The sequence below is a fragment of the Aotus nancymaae genome, unplaced genomic scaffold, assembly GCF_030222135.1.
Source record: "Aotus nancymaae isolate 86718 unplaced genomic scaffold, 86718_ANA_hifiasm-v0.15.2.pri h1tg000017l, whole genome shotgun sequence".
Taxonomy (NCBI): Eukaryota; Metazoa; Chordata; class Mammalia; order Primates; family Aotidae; genus Aotus; species Aotus nancymaae.
In genome coordinates, this window is record NW_026988429.1 from 11,053,463 (window position 1) to 11,067,900 (window position 14,438).

The window sequence follows — 14,438 nt, forward strand, 5'->3', positions numbered from 1 at the left end:
AGCGGGAGCCGGCGCTGGGCATTTCCTCTTCCTCCCTACGCGCGGCGTGGAGCGGCGCGGCGGCGGCGGCCAGGCGGAGGCTGGGCTCGGGCGCCCGATCGCGGCCTGCTGGGAAGCACGGGCAAGCGCCGCAACCCGAGCCGCCGCTGCCGCCGCCGCGCCGCCGCGCCGCTCCCGCCGGCCACGGGGCCTCGGGGCGGCTGGGCCCGGCGCGGGCAGCGAGAGGCGGGGCTGGCGTGCGGGCGGCGGAAGGAGGCGGAGGAGGAGGAAGAGGAGGAGGAGGCGGCGACCGGGAGCCGGGGGAGAGGGGCGGGGGGTGGGCCGGGGGAGGGGAGGAGCGGGATTTGCGGAGCGCCGCGCCGCTGCCGGGAGCCGGCGGGCCCGAGAGTGACCGGAGTCACGGCGGGCGCCGGCGGAGCCGCGGCGTCGGACCCGCCTCCTGGAAGAGCTCAGCCCCGACCAGGCCCGGCCCCATTCCCGCCCCGCGCCGCCTCCCCGCCGCCTCCCCTCCGCCGCCGCCGCCGCCGCCGCCGCGAGAGCGCTCCCCTGCCCACCCCGCCCCCGCGGCCGAGCCCAGGAGTCGAGTGGGAGTCGGCCGGCCGGCGCGGGTAGCGCCGGGACCCCGCGGGGGACACTGCAGCCGGAGCCCGGGAGGGGCCGCGCCGCCACCGTCTGAACTAGGATGTCCCGACATGAAGGTGAGAGGAGCCCCCGCCCCCACCCGCACCGCCCGGGCCTCGGCCTACCCCGCCCGGGTCGGGCGCGGCGGAGGGCGGCCAGGAAGCGGCGGAGACTTTGGCCGAGCCTGAGCCGGGCCCGAGGCGCTGGACCCGGGAGCGAGCGAGCGAGGGCAGAGAGCCGCGGCGCCGCTGCTGCCACGGCCGCGGCCCTTAGTTGGGCCTGGTGCTGGAGGCGGGGCGGCCGGGGCGGCCGGAGGGTTTGCACTGTCATGGGGCGAGGGGGGGAGGGGAGGCGGTGGGGCCCGTTACCGGCGGGAGCTCGGCCCTCGGGACTGATACTGGACGCCGAGGCCCGCCCGGCCGGTACGGGAGCCGCGGGCCCCAGCGCGGCCTAGCGCTCCCACCGCCCCGGAAGAGCCCGGTGTGGCCGCAGAGCCGGGCCGCGGGCGGCAGCAGGAGGCGAAAGAGCCGGCCCGGGACCCGGCAGGCGCGTCCGGTCGCCGGGAGACGACGGCGAGTGTCCCCGCCTGCAGGCGACCGCGGGGCTGGCGGGAAGGCTCTGCGGCCAGGGGACAGGAAGCCCTCGCCGCCTGGAGCCCGCCCCGGCCTCGCGGCTAGGCCTCAGCGCGTCCCTGGGCTTGGGTAACAAGTTCCCGGGGTGGATCCGACCCCGCCGCGGCAAGCAAACTCCCTGCTCAGTCACCCAGGCGGAGCAGGACTCGCTCCCCGCCGGCCCCGGGGCCCTCGTCGGCCTGTGCTGCCTACCAGACCAGGTTTTGGAAAATGACGATGGTGAGGTCTGTTCATGGTCGGGGGTCGTTTTGGACCTTGTAAGATTTAAAAACATGGTTGGAGTACAGTTGCAAATAAGCAGACAGCTCTAAGCCCAGTCCCAGGGCACAAAAAGACAAATGTTTAGGGTCGATGTTTAGGCTTTGAGCTGGTAAGAAATAAGTTAACTTTAATTTACTGCCATATGGTTTAGAAAAGGAGGAGGGGGTTGTGTTTTCTTTGTTTCACTACTACAGGTTTTTGGATAAAAAGTGTTATAGAGATTTGGCGAAAAGTTTATCCTGCTAAGGTTAATCCAAGATTGTAGAAGTGGTTTGAAAGTTTGTGTACTCATGATTTTAAAATCCTGTATAGGTGATGTAGGAGTGGAGAAAGTTTAGTGAGTCAGTTTAGTGTGTGCTTCGCACTATGGGAAGGATATTCTTTGGGAAATACAGACCTTAGAATTTCAAGGCTGAAAAACTCAGATTGATTAAAATTGTATTTAGAACAAGTTGCAAAATTCACATTACTAATTGCAACGTTGAGATTGACTCAAAGAATATTCTGTGTTCAATGGTTCTGTTCTGTATTTTATAAGTTACAAAACTAATAGGAAATATATTTTCTTCACAAAGCATTTATTGAGTACTTACTGTGTTTAAGTGTTGGACGTTTTGAAATAATGAAGTACCTAGCCTCATTGAAAGGAGCAGAGAAGTAGGAAGCTATGCCTGTTTTCCCACTATTTCTGTTTAATGGAAATGCATCCTTATCTCTGTAATTTAAAAAAGTCGTAATTAAAGTTATAATCAAATTTTAATTTGGGATATTAAAGTTTATCTTAAACTGTAGTCCTATGTACATTGACCGCCTTCAAGACAAAACAAGGCCGGGCGCGGTGGCTCAAGCCTGTAATCCCAGCACTTTGGGAGGCCGAGGCGGGTGGATCACGAGGTCAAGAGATCGAGACCATCTGGTCAACATGGTGAAACCCCGTCTCTACTAATACAAAAAATTAGCTGGGCACGGTGGCGCGTGCCTGTAATCCCAGCTACTCAGGAGGCTGAGGCAGGAGAATTGCCTGAACCCAGGAATCGGAGGTTGCAGTGAGCCGAGATCGCGCCATTGCACTCCAGCCTGGGTATCAAGAGCGAAACTCCGTCTCAAAAAAAAAAAAAAAGACAAAACAAAAGTTAGCAAAAGAGCTGCAGGCTCTCTTACTCTTAAAAAATGGGAGAGTTAAAATTACAGAATCACTGCCGTGGAAGAAGAGTGTTTCAGATCCATTCTCCTTGCTCTAAGAAAGCATCCAGATAGTTCCAGATGGAGCATTCTAATTGAACAGTGTCCTGGGAAGAAAATTCCTTCACCCCCAGTGCTCTGTTGGAGTAATTAAAATATCTTAGTTGGAACATTCTTGAATGTAACCTACATTCTGTAATTTAAGCCCATTTCTCCATATTTGGTCCTGTGCAAAGGTGTGTGGTTATCAAACTTAATTACCTTTTAGTTACTTGAATATTACTGAACCTCTGCACACTAGTAGCACACCTTTCCTAGGAGGTTACATTAATGTCAGAAAATAGAACATGCCTAATGAAAGAGGAACATACCTAAATAATCTGTTGAAGACTTACAGTACAGTATTTGACAATGATTATCTTTCAAGGGTCTAGTTTATGGCCTAAGACAGGAATAACAGTCTTGTGAATTACATTTAATTCATTAGATACATATTTTGTGGAATATTAGTTCAGACTGCCATTATTGTCATCAGTAAGACTTTGACCTATTAGCAAATACAGGATTTGGCACCCTTGCTATTATCAGTTCTTTTCTTACCTGTCTCTCTTTTGGGCCAACGAATTCCATTTCTTTCAGCATTTCTTTTCTTTTTCTTTTTCTTTTTTTTGAGATGGAGTCTCACTGTGTTACCCAGGTTGGAATGGAATGGCGCTATCTCCGATCACTGAAACCTCTGCCCCCCAGGTTCAAGTAATTCTCCTGCCTCAGCCTCCAGAGTAGGTGGGATTACAGGTACACGACACCATGCCCAGCTAATTTTTATATTTTTAGTAGAAACAGAGTTTCACCGTTTTGGTCAGGCTGGTCTGGAACTCCTGACCTCAGGTGATCCACCCACCTCAGCTCCCAAAGTGCTGGGATTATAGGCTTGAGCCACCACACCTGGCCTCAGCATTTATTTAGTGGTTTAATTTTTGTGCTCTCAGTCATCTGTCCACTTCTAAATTCTCTGTAGTCCTTGTTTCCTTTCAGTAGTGTGACCCTGAACTGGATGTAATAGTCTGGTAAAAGGTTTAAACATGCCTATCATGTAATTGCATGGTGCTTCCTGTTCAGAGTCTTGTGTGTGCAAGTTATATGTTACTTTGTCTTTGTACCCACCCTAATGAATTACACTACATGCTATTTTTTCAGTAACTTTGGACGACACAGTCCCAAGATGGACACTTGACAAGCTTGAAGGCTCAACCCTGTGAAGCAGTGGGCTGCCTCTCAGAAAGGCAATGCAACCAGGAGTGTAGAGAAATGCTCTAGTCCAGGGGTCAGGGTGCTGCTTCTCTAAGGGGCCAGGTGGCAAACATTGCAGGCTTAGCGAGCTGTAATAGCGCTAAAGCAACTATAGACAACATGTAATTGAATGAGCATGGCTGTGTTCCAATTAAAACTTTATTTATGGACACTGACATTTGAATTTCATATAATTTTCATGTGTCATGAAATATGATTTGTCATTTGACACCCCCCACCCCCACCATTCAAAAATACAAATAACCATTCTTAACTTTTGGGCTGTATAAAAAGTAGTGGTTGGATTTGGCCTGAGGGCTATAGTTTGCCTTACCTCTGCCCTAGACTGGCACTTTAGAGCATTGATGGAGCTTGAACTGTCAGGAGTCTAGAAAGGGCCCAGTCTGCTTGCTATTCTGTCATTTTCTTTGGGTGATGGGAAGTGAGTTCACAGACTGAACCGTCTCCTCTGTACCTCCGTTTTCAGCAGCACCATGTGAATTGGAATGGAAGTAATTGGTCCTCAGGAGTGGGCAACAGGCTCCCCGCCTTCTAGACCCTTAGTGGAGATGGCAGTACTCTACATTTTTTCTGTTTGCCCGTTATTATTTTTCTGGTGAGAATTCCAGGGCCACTTTAACTCACTTTGTGGTGTTCTTGTCATGTTAACATTTTATAGAGATTAGCGCCCAGTCACTTTACGTTCACCCTACCAACGCTGTCTAGTTCCACAGTGAGCCCAATCATTTTTTATGTTGATGTGTTTTTTTTTTTTTTGAGACAGAGTTTCACTCTTGTTACCCAGGCTGGAGTGCAATGGCGCGATCTCCGCTCACTGCAACCTCCGCCTCCTGGGTTTAAGCAATTCTCCTGCCTCAGCCTCCCAAGTAGCTGGGACTACAGGCGTGCGCCACCATGCCCAGCTAATTTTTGTGTTTTTAGTAGATATGGGGTTTTGCCATGTTGACCAGGATGTTCTTGATCTCTCGACCTCATGATCCACCCGCCTCAGCCTCCCAAAGTGCTGGGATTATAGGCATGAGCCACTGTGCCCGGCCATGTTGATGTATTTTCTTAATGTCTCACTACCATACTTTCAAATACATTTAAAATGTAAATATGTTATCCAGAGCTTAAAATCTACTTTTAAAACTTTCCAAATAAAAAAAGCAACTTATCAAATTACTCAGTGCTTATTAGCTAAAATGAAACTATGACTGTTCTTACATAGATTAGAGCCTCATTCATTACCTGGATCTAGGTACATGTGTCGCCTTAAATCATTCAGTCTTTCAGTCACTACTATGTGTAAGGCAGTTTGCTAGGTTCCAAGGAGTGTGAAGATAAGTGAATGACATGCAGCTATTTACCTTAAGTCTGGCAAGGAATATGCGTCTTTTACATAGCTTCTATAGTGTAGTGTGAAACATGCCATAAGGAAGGGGTAAACATTGATGACAAAATAATTGCCAACTTTTTTCTTACTAATTTTGTCAAATTTCAGAGAGGGACTCTAATGTGATTCTAGCACTTTTCTCTTGGATGCCTTCTTCACTCTTTCTGAGCCACTTTTGATTTTGGATAAAATTGTTGGGAGATTTCAAGCTGGTTGCAGTGGTAGTCCCAGCTACTTGGGAGGCTGACAGACCCTATCTCTTAAAAAAAAAAAATTGTTTGAGATTTCTTTTTTTTTTTTGAGATGGAGTTTTACTCTTGTTGCCCAGGCTGGAGTGCAGTTTCATGATCTTGGCTCACTGTGACCTCTGCCTCCTGGGTTCAAGTGATTCTCCTGCCTCAGCCTCCTGAGCAGCTGGGATTACAGGCATTCACCACTACACCTGACTAATTTTTTTTTTTTTTTTTTTTTTGAGATGGAGTCTCGCTCTGTCACCCAGGCTGAAGTGCAGTGACGTGATCTCGGCTCACTGCAACCTCTGCCTACTGGGTTCAAGCAGTTCTCTGCCTCAGCCTCCCAAGTGGCTGGGATTACAGACGTTCACCACCAAGCCCAGCTAATTTTTGTATTTTTAGTAGAGACAAGGTTTCACCACTTTGGCTAGGCTGGTCTTGAACTCCTGACCTCATGATCCACCCGACTCAGCCTCCCAAAGTGCTGGGATTATAGGCATGAGCCACCGTGCCTGGCCCTAATTTTGCATTTTTAGTACAGACAGGATTTCTCCATGTTGGTCAGGCTGGTCTTGAACTCCTGACCTCAGGTGATCTGCTGGCCTTGGCCTCCCAAAGTGCTGGGATTACAGGTGTGAGCCACCTCAACTGAAATGTCAAGTATAGTCCTTATTATCTTTATCTGATTTATAATTTTCCTAGCTTTTTGAAGATCTTCACATGTAAAAATGATAGTGGATAAATGAGCAGGTGGTCATATTGTTGTGCTGTTCTCAGAAGCATCGATACTATTTTTTTGTTTTGGTTTGGTTTTGGTTTTTTTTTTTTTTGAGACAGAGTCTTGCTCTGTCGCCCAAGCTGGAGTGCAGTGGCATGATCTTGCCTCACTGCAACCTCCACCTCCTGGGTTCAAGCGGTTCTTCTGCCTCAGCCTCCCAAGTAGCTAGGACTACAGGCACGTGTCACCATGCCCTGCAAATTTTTTGTATTTTTAGTAGAGACGGGGTTTCACCACGGTAGCCAGGATGGTCTCTATCTCCTGACCTCGTGATCTGCCTGCCTTGTCCTCCCAAACTGCTGGGATTACAAGTGTGAGCCACCACACCTGGCCTATTTATTTTTAAAATGTAAAATACTACCTAGGTCATTAATCTAGTTCGTCCCAACTTTTTTTTTTTAATTGGCAAAAATTGTATATATTTATCGTGTATAACATGATGTTTTGAAATATGTATACGTTGTAGGATAGCAGCTCCAACTTTTTGAAAGTTCTACTATTAGTAGATTTTAATTCTCTTTCTCTTTTTTTTTGAGAGAGAGTCTCTGTTGCCCAGGCTAGAGTAGAGTACAGTGGTGGGATCTTGGCTCGCTGCAACCTCCACCTCCCAGGCTTAAGGGATTTTCCCATCTCAGCTTCCCAGAGTGTTGGGATTACAGGCATGAGCCACTGCTCCTGGCTTTAATTTTCTCTTCTCAAAAAACGTTATCTGCCACTGAAACATACACATAGACAGAAATAATTTGGTTTCAGAATTTGGAGACTGCAAAGCCAAGGTTGGTAATTAACATGTGATTTTAATGTGGTGTCTTTTGCTTCCCTGTAGAAATGCAAGTGGACTCCCACTGATAAGATCCTTACCATCAGGTCTTCTTACAACTTATTTTACTTTAACTATAATCTGTTAAAAGATTATGACATTCTCAAGACTTTTTCGGTTGGTTTTCTGTTTTTGAAACAGGGTCTCTGTCGCCCATGGTGTGCACTAGCACAGCCTGCAGCAGCGTCGACCTCCCAGGCTCAAACAGTCCTCCCACCTCAGCCTCCATAGTAGATGGGAGGGACCTCCGCAGTAGGTGTGCACCACATCCAGCTAATCTTTTTCTTTTTGTAGAGACAGGATCTTCCTGTGTTGCCCAGGCTGGTCTCAAACTCCTGGGCTCAAGCGATTCTCCCACCTCAGCTCTCAGAGTGCTGAGATTATAGGTGTGAGCCGTCATGCCCAGCAACTTTTTCAATTTCAATAAATTGTAAATTATATTTACCTTGACTTTCAATAGAGAATAGATAAGAATGTAAATTTATGGGAAAACATTTTAATTTCTGAGGTCTTTGATCTCATTATTGCAAATAAAGTTCATTTTGAAGCTCGTTTTCCCAAATTTTTTACATTTATGTTTAAGTTAAAATGTAGTAAAACATAATGTTCTTGTTTCAAATTGGGAACTTAATTTGAAAGAGATTCCTTTTAGTCTGAGGATTTTAAGATGTATTAGCAGCAATCCTGTAAGATGGTAACTTTTTACAATAGCAGCTTATGAAATTTATGATGTAAAATGACCAAACAGATCCCTTCATATTAAGCTTTGCAACCTTTTTAAAGAAATCCATGCATTTATAAGTCATAACTTGCTTTTCAAAACATCAGCTTTATGCTGTCTACTGTACATATTTGCCCAGGTTTTTTGTTTTTGGGGTTTTTTTGAGACAGAGTCTCACTCTGTCGTCCAGGCTGCAGTACAGTGATTCTGTTTGTTTTGAGACGGAGTTTTGCTCTTGTTGTCCAGGCTGGAGTGCAGTGGCACAGTCTCGGCTCACCGCAAACTCCACTTCCCGGGTTCAAGTGATTCTCCTGCCTCAGCCTCCCAAGCAGCTGGGACTACAGGAGTGCACCACTATGTTTGGCTAATTTTTGCATTTTTAGTAGAGACGGGATTTCTCCATGTTGGTCAGGCTGGTCTCAAACTCGCAACCTCAGGTGAGCCGCCTGCCTCAGTCTCCCAAAGTGCTGGGATTATGGGCATGAGCCACTGCGCCCAGACTTTTTTTGGTTTTTTATTTTATTTATTTATTTATTTATTTATTTATTTATTTATTTATTTTTTGAGACAGAGTTTCGCTCTTGTTACCCAGGCTGGAGTGCAATGGCTCGATCTCGGCTCACCGCAACCTCCGCCTCCTGGATTCAAGCAATTCTCCTGCCTCAGCCTCCCGAGTAGCTAGGATTTACAGGTGTGCGCCGCCATGCCCAGCTAATTTTTGTATTTTAAGTAGAGACGGGGTTTCACCATGTTGACCAAGATGGTCTTGATCTCTTGACCTCGTATCCACCTGCCTCGGCCTCCCAATGTGCTGGGATTATAGGTGTGAGCCACCGCGCCCAGCCTTGTTTTTTTAAACTAGAAGTTCGAAAAGTTTTTAGTGAAGGCTAAGGTATCATTGAATTATCCTAGAAATAACTTTTTTTTTTTTTTTTTTTTTTTTTTTTCCCTGAGACGGAGTTTCGCTCTTGTTACCCAGGCTGGAGTGCAATGGCGCGATCTCGGCTCACCGCAACCTCCGCCTCCTGCGTTCAGGCAATTCTCCTGCCTCAGCCTCCTGAGTAACTGGGATTACAGGCACGCGCCACCATGCCCAGCTAATTTTTTGTATTTTTAGTAGAGACGGGGTTTCACCATGTTGACCAGGATGGTCTCGATCTCTTGACCTCGTGATCTACCCGCCTCGGCCTCCCAAAGTGCTGGGATTACAGACGTGAGCCACTGCGCCCGGCCCAGAAATAACTTTTTTTAAATCACTTTATAAATACTGCTGTGGAGCTACTTTCATGGATATGGATTCAAAGGAAGCCTTCCCTACACTGCATATTCATAAAAGTTAAAAGTAGAGGCCTGGAGAAATCCCATCTCTACTAAAAATACAAAAAATTAACTGGAGGTGATGGCAGGCACCTGTAATCCCAGCTGCTGGGAAGACTGAGGCAGGAGAATTGCTTGAACCTGGGAGGCGGAGGTTGCAGTGAGCTGAGATCACACCATTGCATCCCAGCCCGGGCAACAGTGTGAGACTTTGTCTCAGAAAAAAAAAAAAAGTTAAAACTGGAATACTGTTCCTGATAAAAGTCTTTGTTTATAGAAGATTAATTTTTAAATTAATTTTAGTGTTCTAAGGACCATGATTTTCATTTCCTTAAAATGACAAGGTATTTTTTTTCAGTCATTGAAATTATTCATTAAAATTGAGGAAAGAACTCGTTAAGCAGTATACAGATCAAAGCATCTTAAAATGTGGTGATTTTTATATGTTAGCCATATTTTGATTTATGTTAAAGATCTGGGATAAGGCAGACAGTTTCCTAAGGGAACGTATTACCTAGATTACATGGGAAGTGAGGAGTCAGGAAAAGACAGGCTGTTCTTGGGTTGGTAAGGACCAGTGGCCAGGTGGGTGTTGGTAGAGGAAAGACAGGCAAGGTGGGTATGAAGCTTAGAAATGGCTCTGTAGCTACAGGATGTTAGAAACAGAAAACCAGCTCTCATGCTTGATGGAATGTCTTGAGAGCTGGGTACCAGGAGGTGAAAACTTTGCCCAGTGAAATGAACAAGAGATGAATTGCCTTGTTTGGCACCCTCCACCCTACCGTCTCTGCTGCCTCCCTAGTGGTCCTCTTGGTATTTGTTAATCATAGTAACTGCCTGTAAAATTATTTTTAGTTGTTGGCCCTCTGAGTTGTAGCGAAGTAGAATTATGAGTCCACCCAATGCATATATACAGTCAATTAGCCTCATCTCTTCTTTCTCTTTTGTCTTGAGGCAGGGTCTCACTGCGTCACCCAGGCTGGAGTATAGTGACAAACAGGGCTTACTGCAGCCACAACCTCTGGGCTTAAGTGATCCTCTTGCCTCAGCCTCCAAAGTAGCTGGGACTACAGGCATGTGCCACCACACCTCGATAATTTTTAAAATTTTTGTAGAGGTAGGGTCTCATCGTGTCATTCAGGTTGGTCTTGAACTCCTGGGCTTAAGTGATCCTTCTGCCTCAGCTTCACAAAGTGCTGGGATTATAGGTGTGAAGCACCACACTCAGCCCAGTCTTATCTCTTCTGTGGCCACCAATGCCAGCCAGCAGTCCATCAGACTTTGCCAGTGGCCACAGGGGTATTGGCAAGGAAAATGGATTTTTTTCTCTCTTTTGTTGGTACTCCATGCCAGTTTTGTGAGTATCAACTTTTTCTATAGTAAGAGGATTTTCATTAGGAGGGTCACTTTTTAGAGTACTAAGTTGATGAGTTTATTTGACTGTAATTTGTTATTTGGTTATGACATTTATTATTCATTTAAGACTCTCATCCTCCCTTCTCAGCAAAGTAAAGAGACCCTCCAGTAGCACCTCTGCCTTATTCTCCAGGCTTTTCTTTTTTTAGACAGAGTCTCACCCTATCGGCCAGGCTGGAGTTCAGTACTGGGATCTCAACTCACTGCAGCCTCTGCCTCCTGGGTTCAAGTGATTCTCCTGCCTCAGCCTCCTGAGTAGCTGGAATTACAGGTGCCTGCTTCCACAACTGGCTAATTTTTTTTTTTTTGAGTTGGAATTTCGCTCTTTGTGCCTAGGCTGGAGTGCAGTGGCATGATCTCAGCTCACTGCAGCCTCTGCCTCCAGGGTTCAAGTGATTTTCCTGCCTTAGCCTCCTGAGTAGCTGGGATTACAGGCATCTGCCACCACGCCTGGCTAATTTTTGTATTTTTAGTAGAGATGGGGTTTCACCGTGTTGGCCAGGCTAGTCTCAAACTCCTAACCTCAGGTGATCCGTCCGCCTCGACCTCATAGAGTGCTAGAATTACAGGCGTGAGCCACCATGCCCAGCCCAATTTTTATATTTTTTTAGTAGAGACGGAGTTTCACCATGTTGGCCAGGCTGGTCTCAAATCTCTGACCTCAACTGATCCGCCTGCCTCAGCGTCCCAGTGTGCTGGGATTACAGGCGTGACACACGCCACCATGCCCAGTGATTCCTCATAGATTTGTAATTATCTTTTGATACCTAGAAGAGAGCTAAAGGGATTTCACATTCATTTTTGTGTTTTCAATGTAGTTTTTCGCATTATGGGTTTTTGTGAATGGTTAGATAACTAACACCTGTTGGGGTGAACAGCTGGACCCTGCTGTTCTTGGTCCACCAGTATTCTCCTTTGGTGTCTTCTGTGGTTGTAGAGGTTTGGCAGTGTGAGCAGAGACGTTTTCTAAATGAGGAGTTAGGGATGTTGAAGTAGAGCAGGCAGAGATTATATAAAGCAGTTACAGATGTGTTCCTTTTTTTCTATAATAATGAAATATATGTTGGGAGTTGAGGATAGTTAGATGATGAATGGGAACCCAGGTAGTTTTCATATTCAGAGATCTTGATGTTTAGCCTGACACTGTTAGGGATTTGTATGCAGTTCATTGCAATTCTAAGTCAATGTAAATTACACAGTGTGTTTGTATGCCTATTAATATGAATATACATAGTGGCCACAGAGGTAGGACTGATTTTCTCTTCTCTAGGAAAACTGGTGATAAGAATGTCAGGTGACAGTGGATAAGAAATATAAGTGTTTCTATATTAGACCAGTGTCAAGGATCTTCACTCTGAGTCAGACCTACTATATATCTTCATATTTCTTTGTTATTCTAAGTTCTGGGATACATGTGCAGAACATACAGGTTTGTTACATAGGTATACATGTGCCATGGTGGTTTGCTGCACCCATCAACCCGTCATCTACATTAGGTATTTCTCCTAATGCTATCCCTCCCCTAGCCTCCCCACCGCCAACAGGCCTTGGTGTGTGCTATTCCACTCTCTGTGTCCATGTGTTCTCCTTGTTCAACTCCTACTTATAAGAACATGCGGTATTTGGTTTTTTGTTCCTGTGTTAGTTTGCTGAGAATGATGGTTTCCAGCTTCATTCATGTCCCTGCAAAGGATATGAACTCATCCTTTTTTATGGCTGCATCTAGATCATTTTCTATAAGCTTTTAAAAAGCCACCCAGCCAGGCGCGGTGGCCCACGCCTGTAATCCCAGCACTTTGGGAGGCCGGGGTGGGTGGATCACAAGGTCAAGCGATCGAGACCATGCTGGTCAACATGGTGAAACCCCATCTCTACTAAAAATACAAAAAAATTAGCTGGGCATGATGGTGTGTGCCTGTAATCCCAGCTACTCAGGAGACTGAGGCAGGAGAATTGCCTGAACCCAGGAGGCAGAGGTTGCTGTGAGCCGAAATCGCACCATTGCACTCCAGCCTGGGTAACGAGCAAAACTCCATCTCAAAAAAAAAAAAAAAAAAAAAGCCACCCAGTGGAAGAGAGATAGCAAATCTACTTGCAGAATTAGGGTAGACCATTGCTTATCCAATAGAAATCTAATGTAAGCCACATACATACTCTTAAATTCCCTGGTAGTCACATTTTAAATAAAGGAGGTGAAATTAGTAGTTAAACAACAATCCAATATATCCAAAATACTATTTTAACATGTAACTGACATAAGAATTGTTTATGATATTTTTATATTTCTTTCTTACAAAGTCTTAATTTTTTTTTTTAAGAGACAAGGTTTCACTTTGTTGCCCAGGCTGGAGTATAGGAGTGTGATCATACCTCACTGCAGCCTCAACCTCCCAGCCTCAAGCGATTCTCCCACCTCACTCAACCTCCTGAGTAGATAGGACTACATACAGACTTTTTTTTTTTTTTTTTTTTGAGACGGAGTTTTGCTCTTGTTACCCAGGCTGGAGTGCAATGGCATGATCTCAGCTCACCACAACCTCCGCCTCCTGGGTTCAGGCAATTCTCCTGCCTCAGCCTCCTGAGTAGCTGGGATTACAGGCACGCGCCACCATGCCCAGCTAATTTTTTTGTATTAGTAGAGACGGGGTTTCACCATGTTGACCAGGATGGTCTCGATCTCTTGACCTCGTGATCCACCCGCCTCGGCCTCCCAAAGTGCTGGGATTACAGGCTTCAGCCACCGCGCTCGGCCTTTTTTTTTTTTTTTTGAGAGAGAGTCTTGCTCTGTTGCCAGGCTGGAGTATAATGGCATGATCTCGACTCACTGCAACCTCTGCTCAGGATTAAGTGATTCCCCTGCCTCAGCCTCCTAAGTAGCTGGGACTACAGGTACACGGCACCACACCCAGCTAATTTTTTGTTTTTAGTAGAGACGGGGTTTCACTGTGTTGGCCAGGATGGTCTCGATCTCCTGACTTTGTAATCTGCCTGCCTTGGCCTCCCAAAGTGCTGGGATTACAGGTGTGAGCCACTGCGCCCAGCAAACTTTTGTATCCTCAGCCATATACAATACAAAAAATACAACTTTTGTATTTTTATAGAGATGGAGTCATCCTATGTTGCCCAGGCAAGTCCTGAGCTCCTGGCCTCAAGCAGTCCTCCGATCTTGGTCTCCTGAAGTGCTGGGATGACAAGAGTGAGTCCCTATGCCCACCAAAGTCTTAAATCTTCACTTTTACATTAGCATATTTTAATTCAGGTGCTAAATTTTCATTGAAAAATGGCTGAGCTGAAAAACATATTCAGTTTTATTCCTTGAGGATCCGCTAGGCTTTTGCTTACCACCCTGTGTAAAGCAGCTCATACTCTGGCTGGCCATGGCTCATGCTTGTAATTCCAGCCCTTTGGGAGGCCGAGGCAGGAGGATTATTTGAGTCCAGGAGTTTGAGACCAACCTGGGCAACATGGTAAGACTCCATCTTCACAAAATAAGTAAATAATAGAAGTTTCTTTAAAAAAATAGGTAAATAACGTAGCCCACACTCTATGTATTTTTTCTTTTTTTTTTTTTTTAGCGATGGGGTCTTGTTCTGTTGCCCAGGCTTGTCTCAAACTCCTGAGCTCAAGCAGTCTTCTCACCTCAGCCTCCCAAAGTGCTAGGATGACAGATGTCAGCCACCACACTAGGGTGTGGATTTCTGCTTCAGTTTCCCTCCTAAGAATCTAGATTTTTCGTTTCTTTTTTACCTTAAAATTATTTTTTAACCTATG

The 14,438-nt window shown here is 46.2% G+C and overlaps 1 protein-coding gene across 1 annotated transcript in view; it reads left to right on the top strand.

The window, feature by feature from the left end:
• Positions 1-614: 614 nt before the first annotated feature.
• The window catches only part of KCMF1 (potassium channel modulatory factor 1), an 85,219-nt gene continuing 71,395 nt past the window's right edge, over positions 615-14,438 (top strand). Inside the window, exon 1 of the mRNA XM_012438989.3 lies at positions 615-698. Coding sequence (XP_012294412.1) covers positions 683-698 — 16 coding nt within the window. The 5' untranslated portion in view covers positions 615-682. The remainder of the gene's footprint in view (positions 699-14,438) is intronic.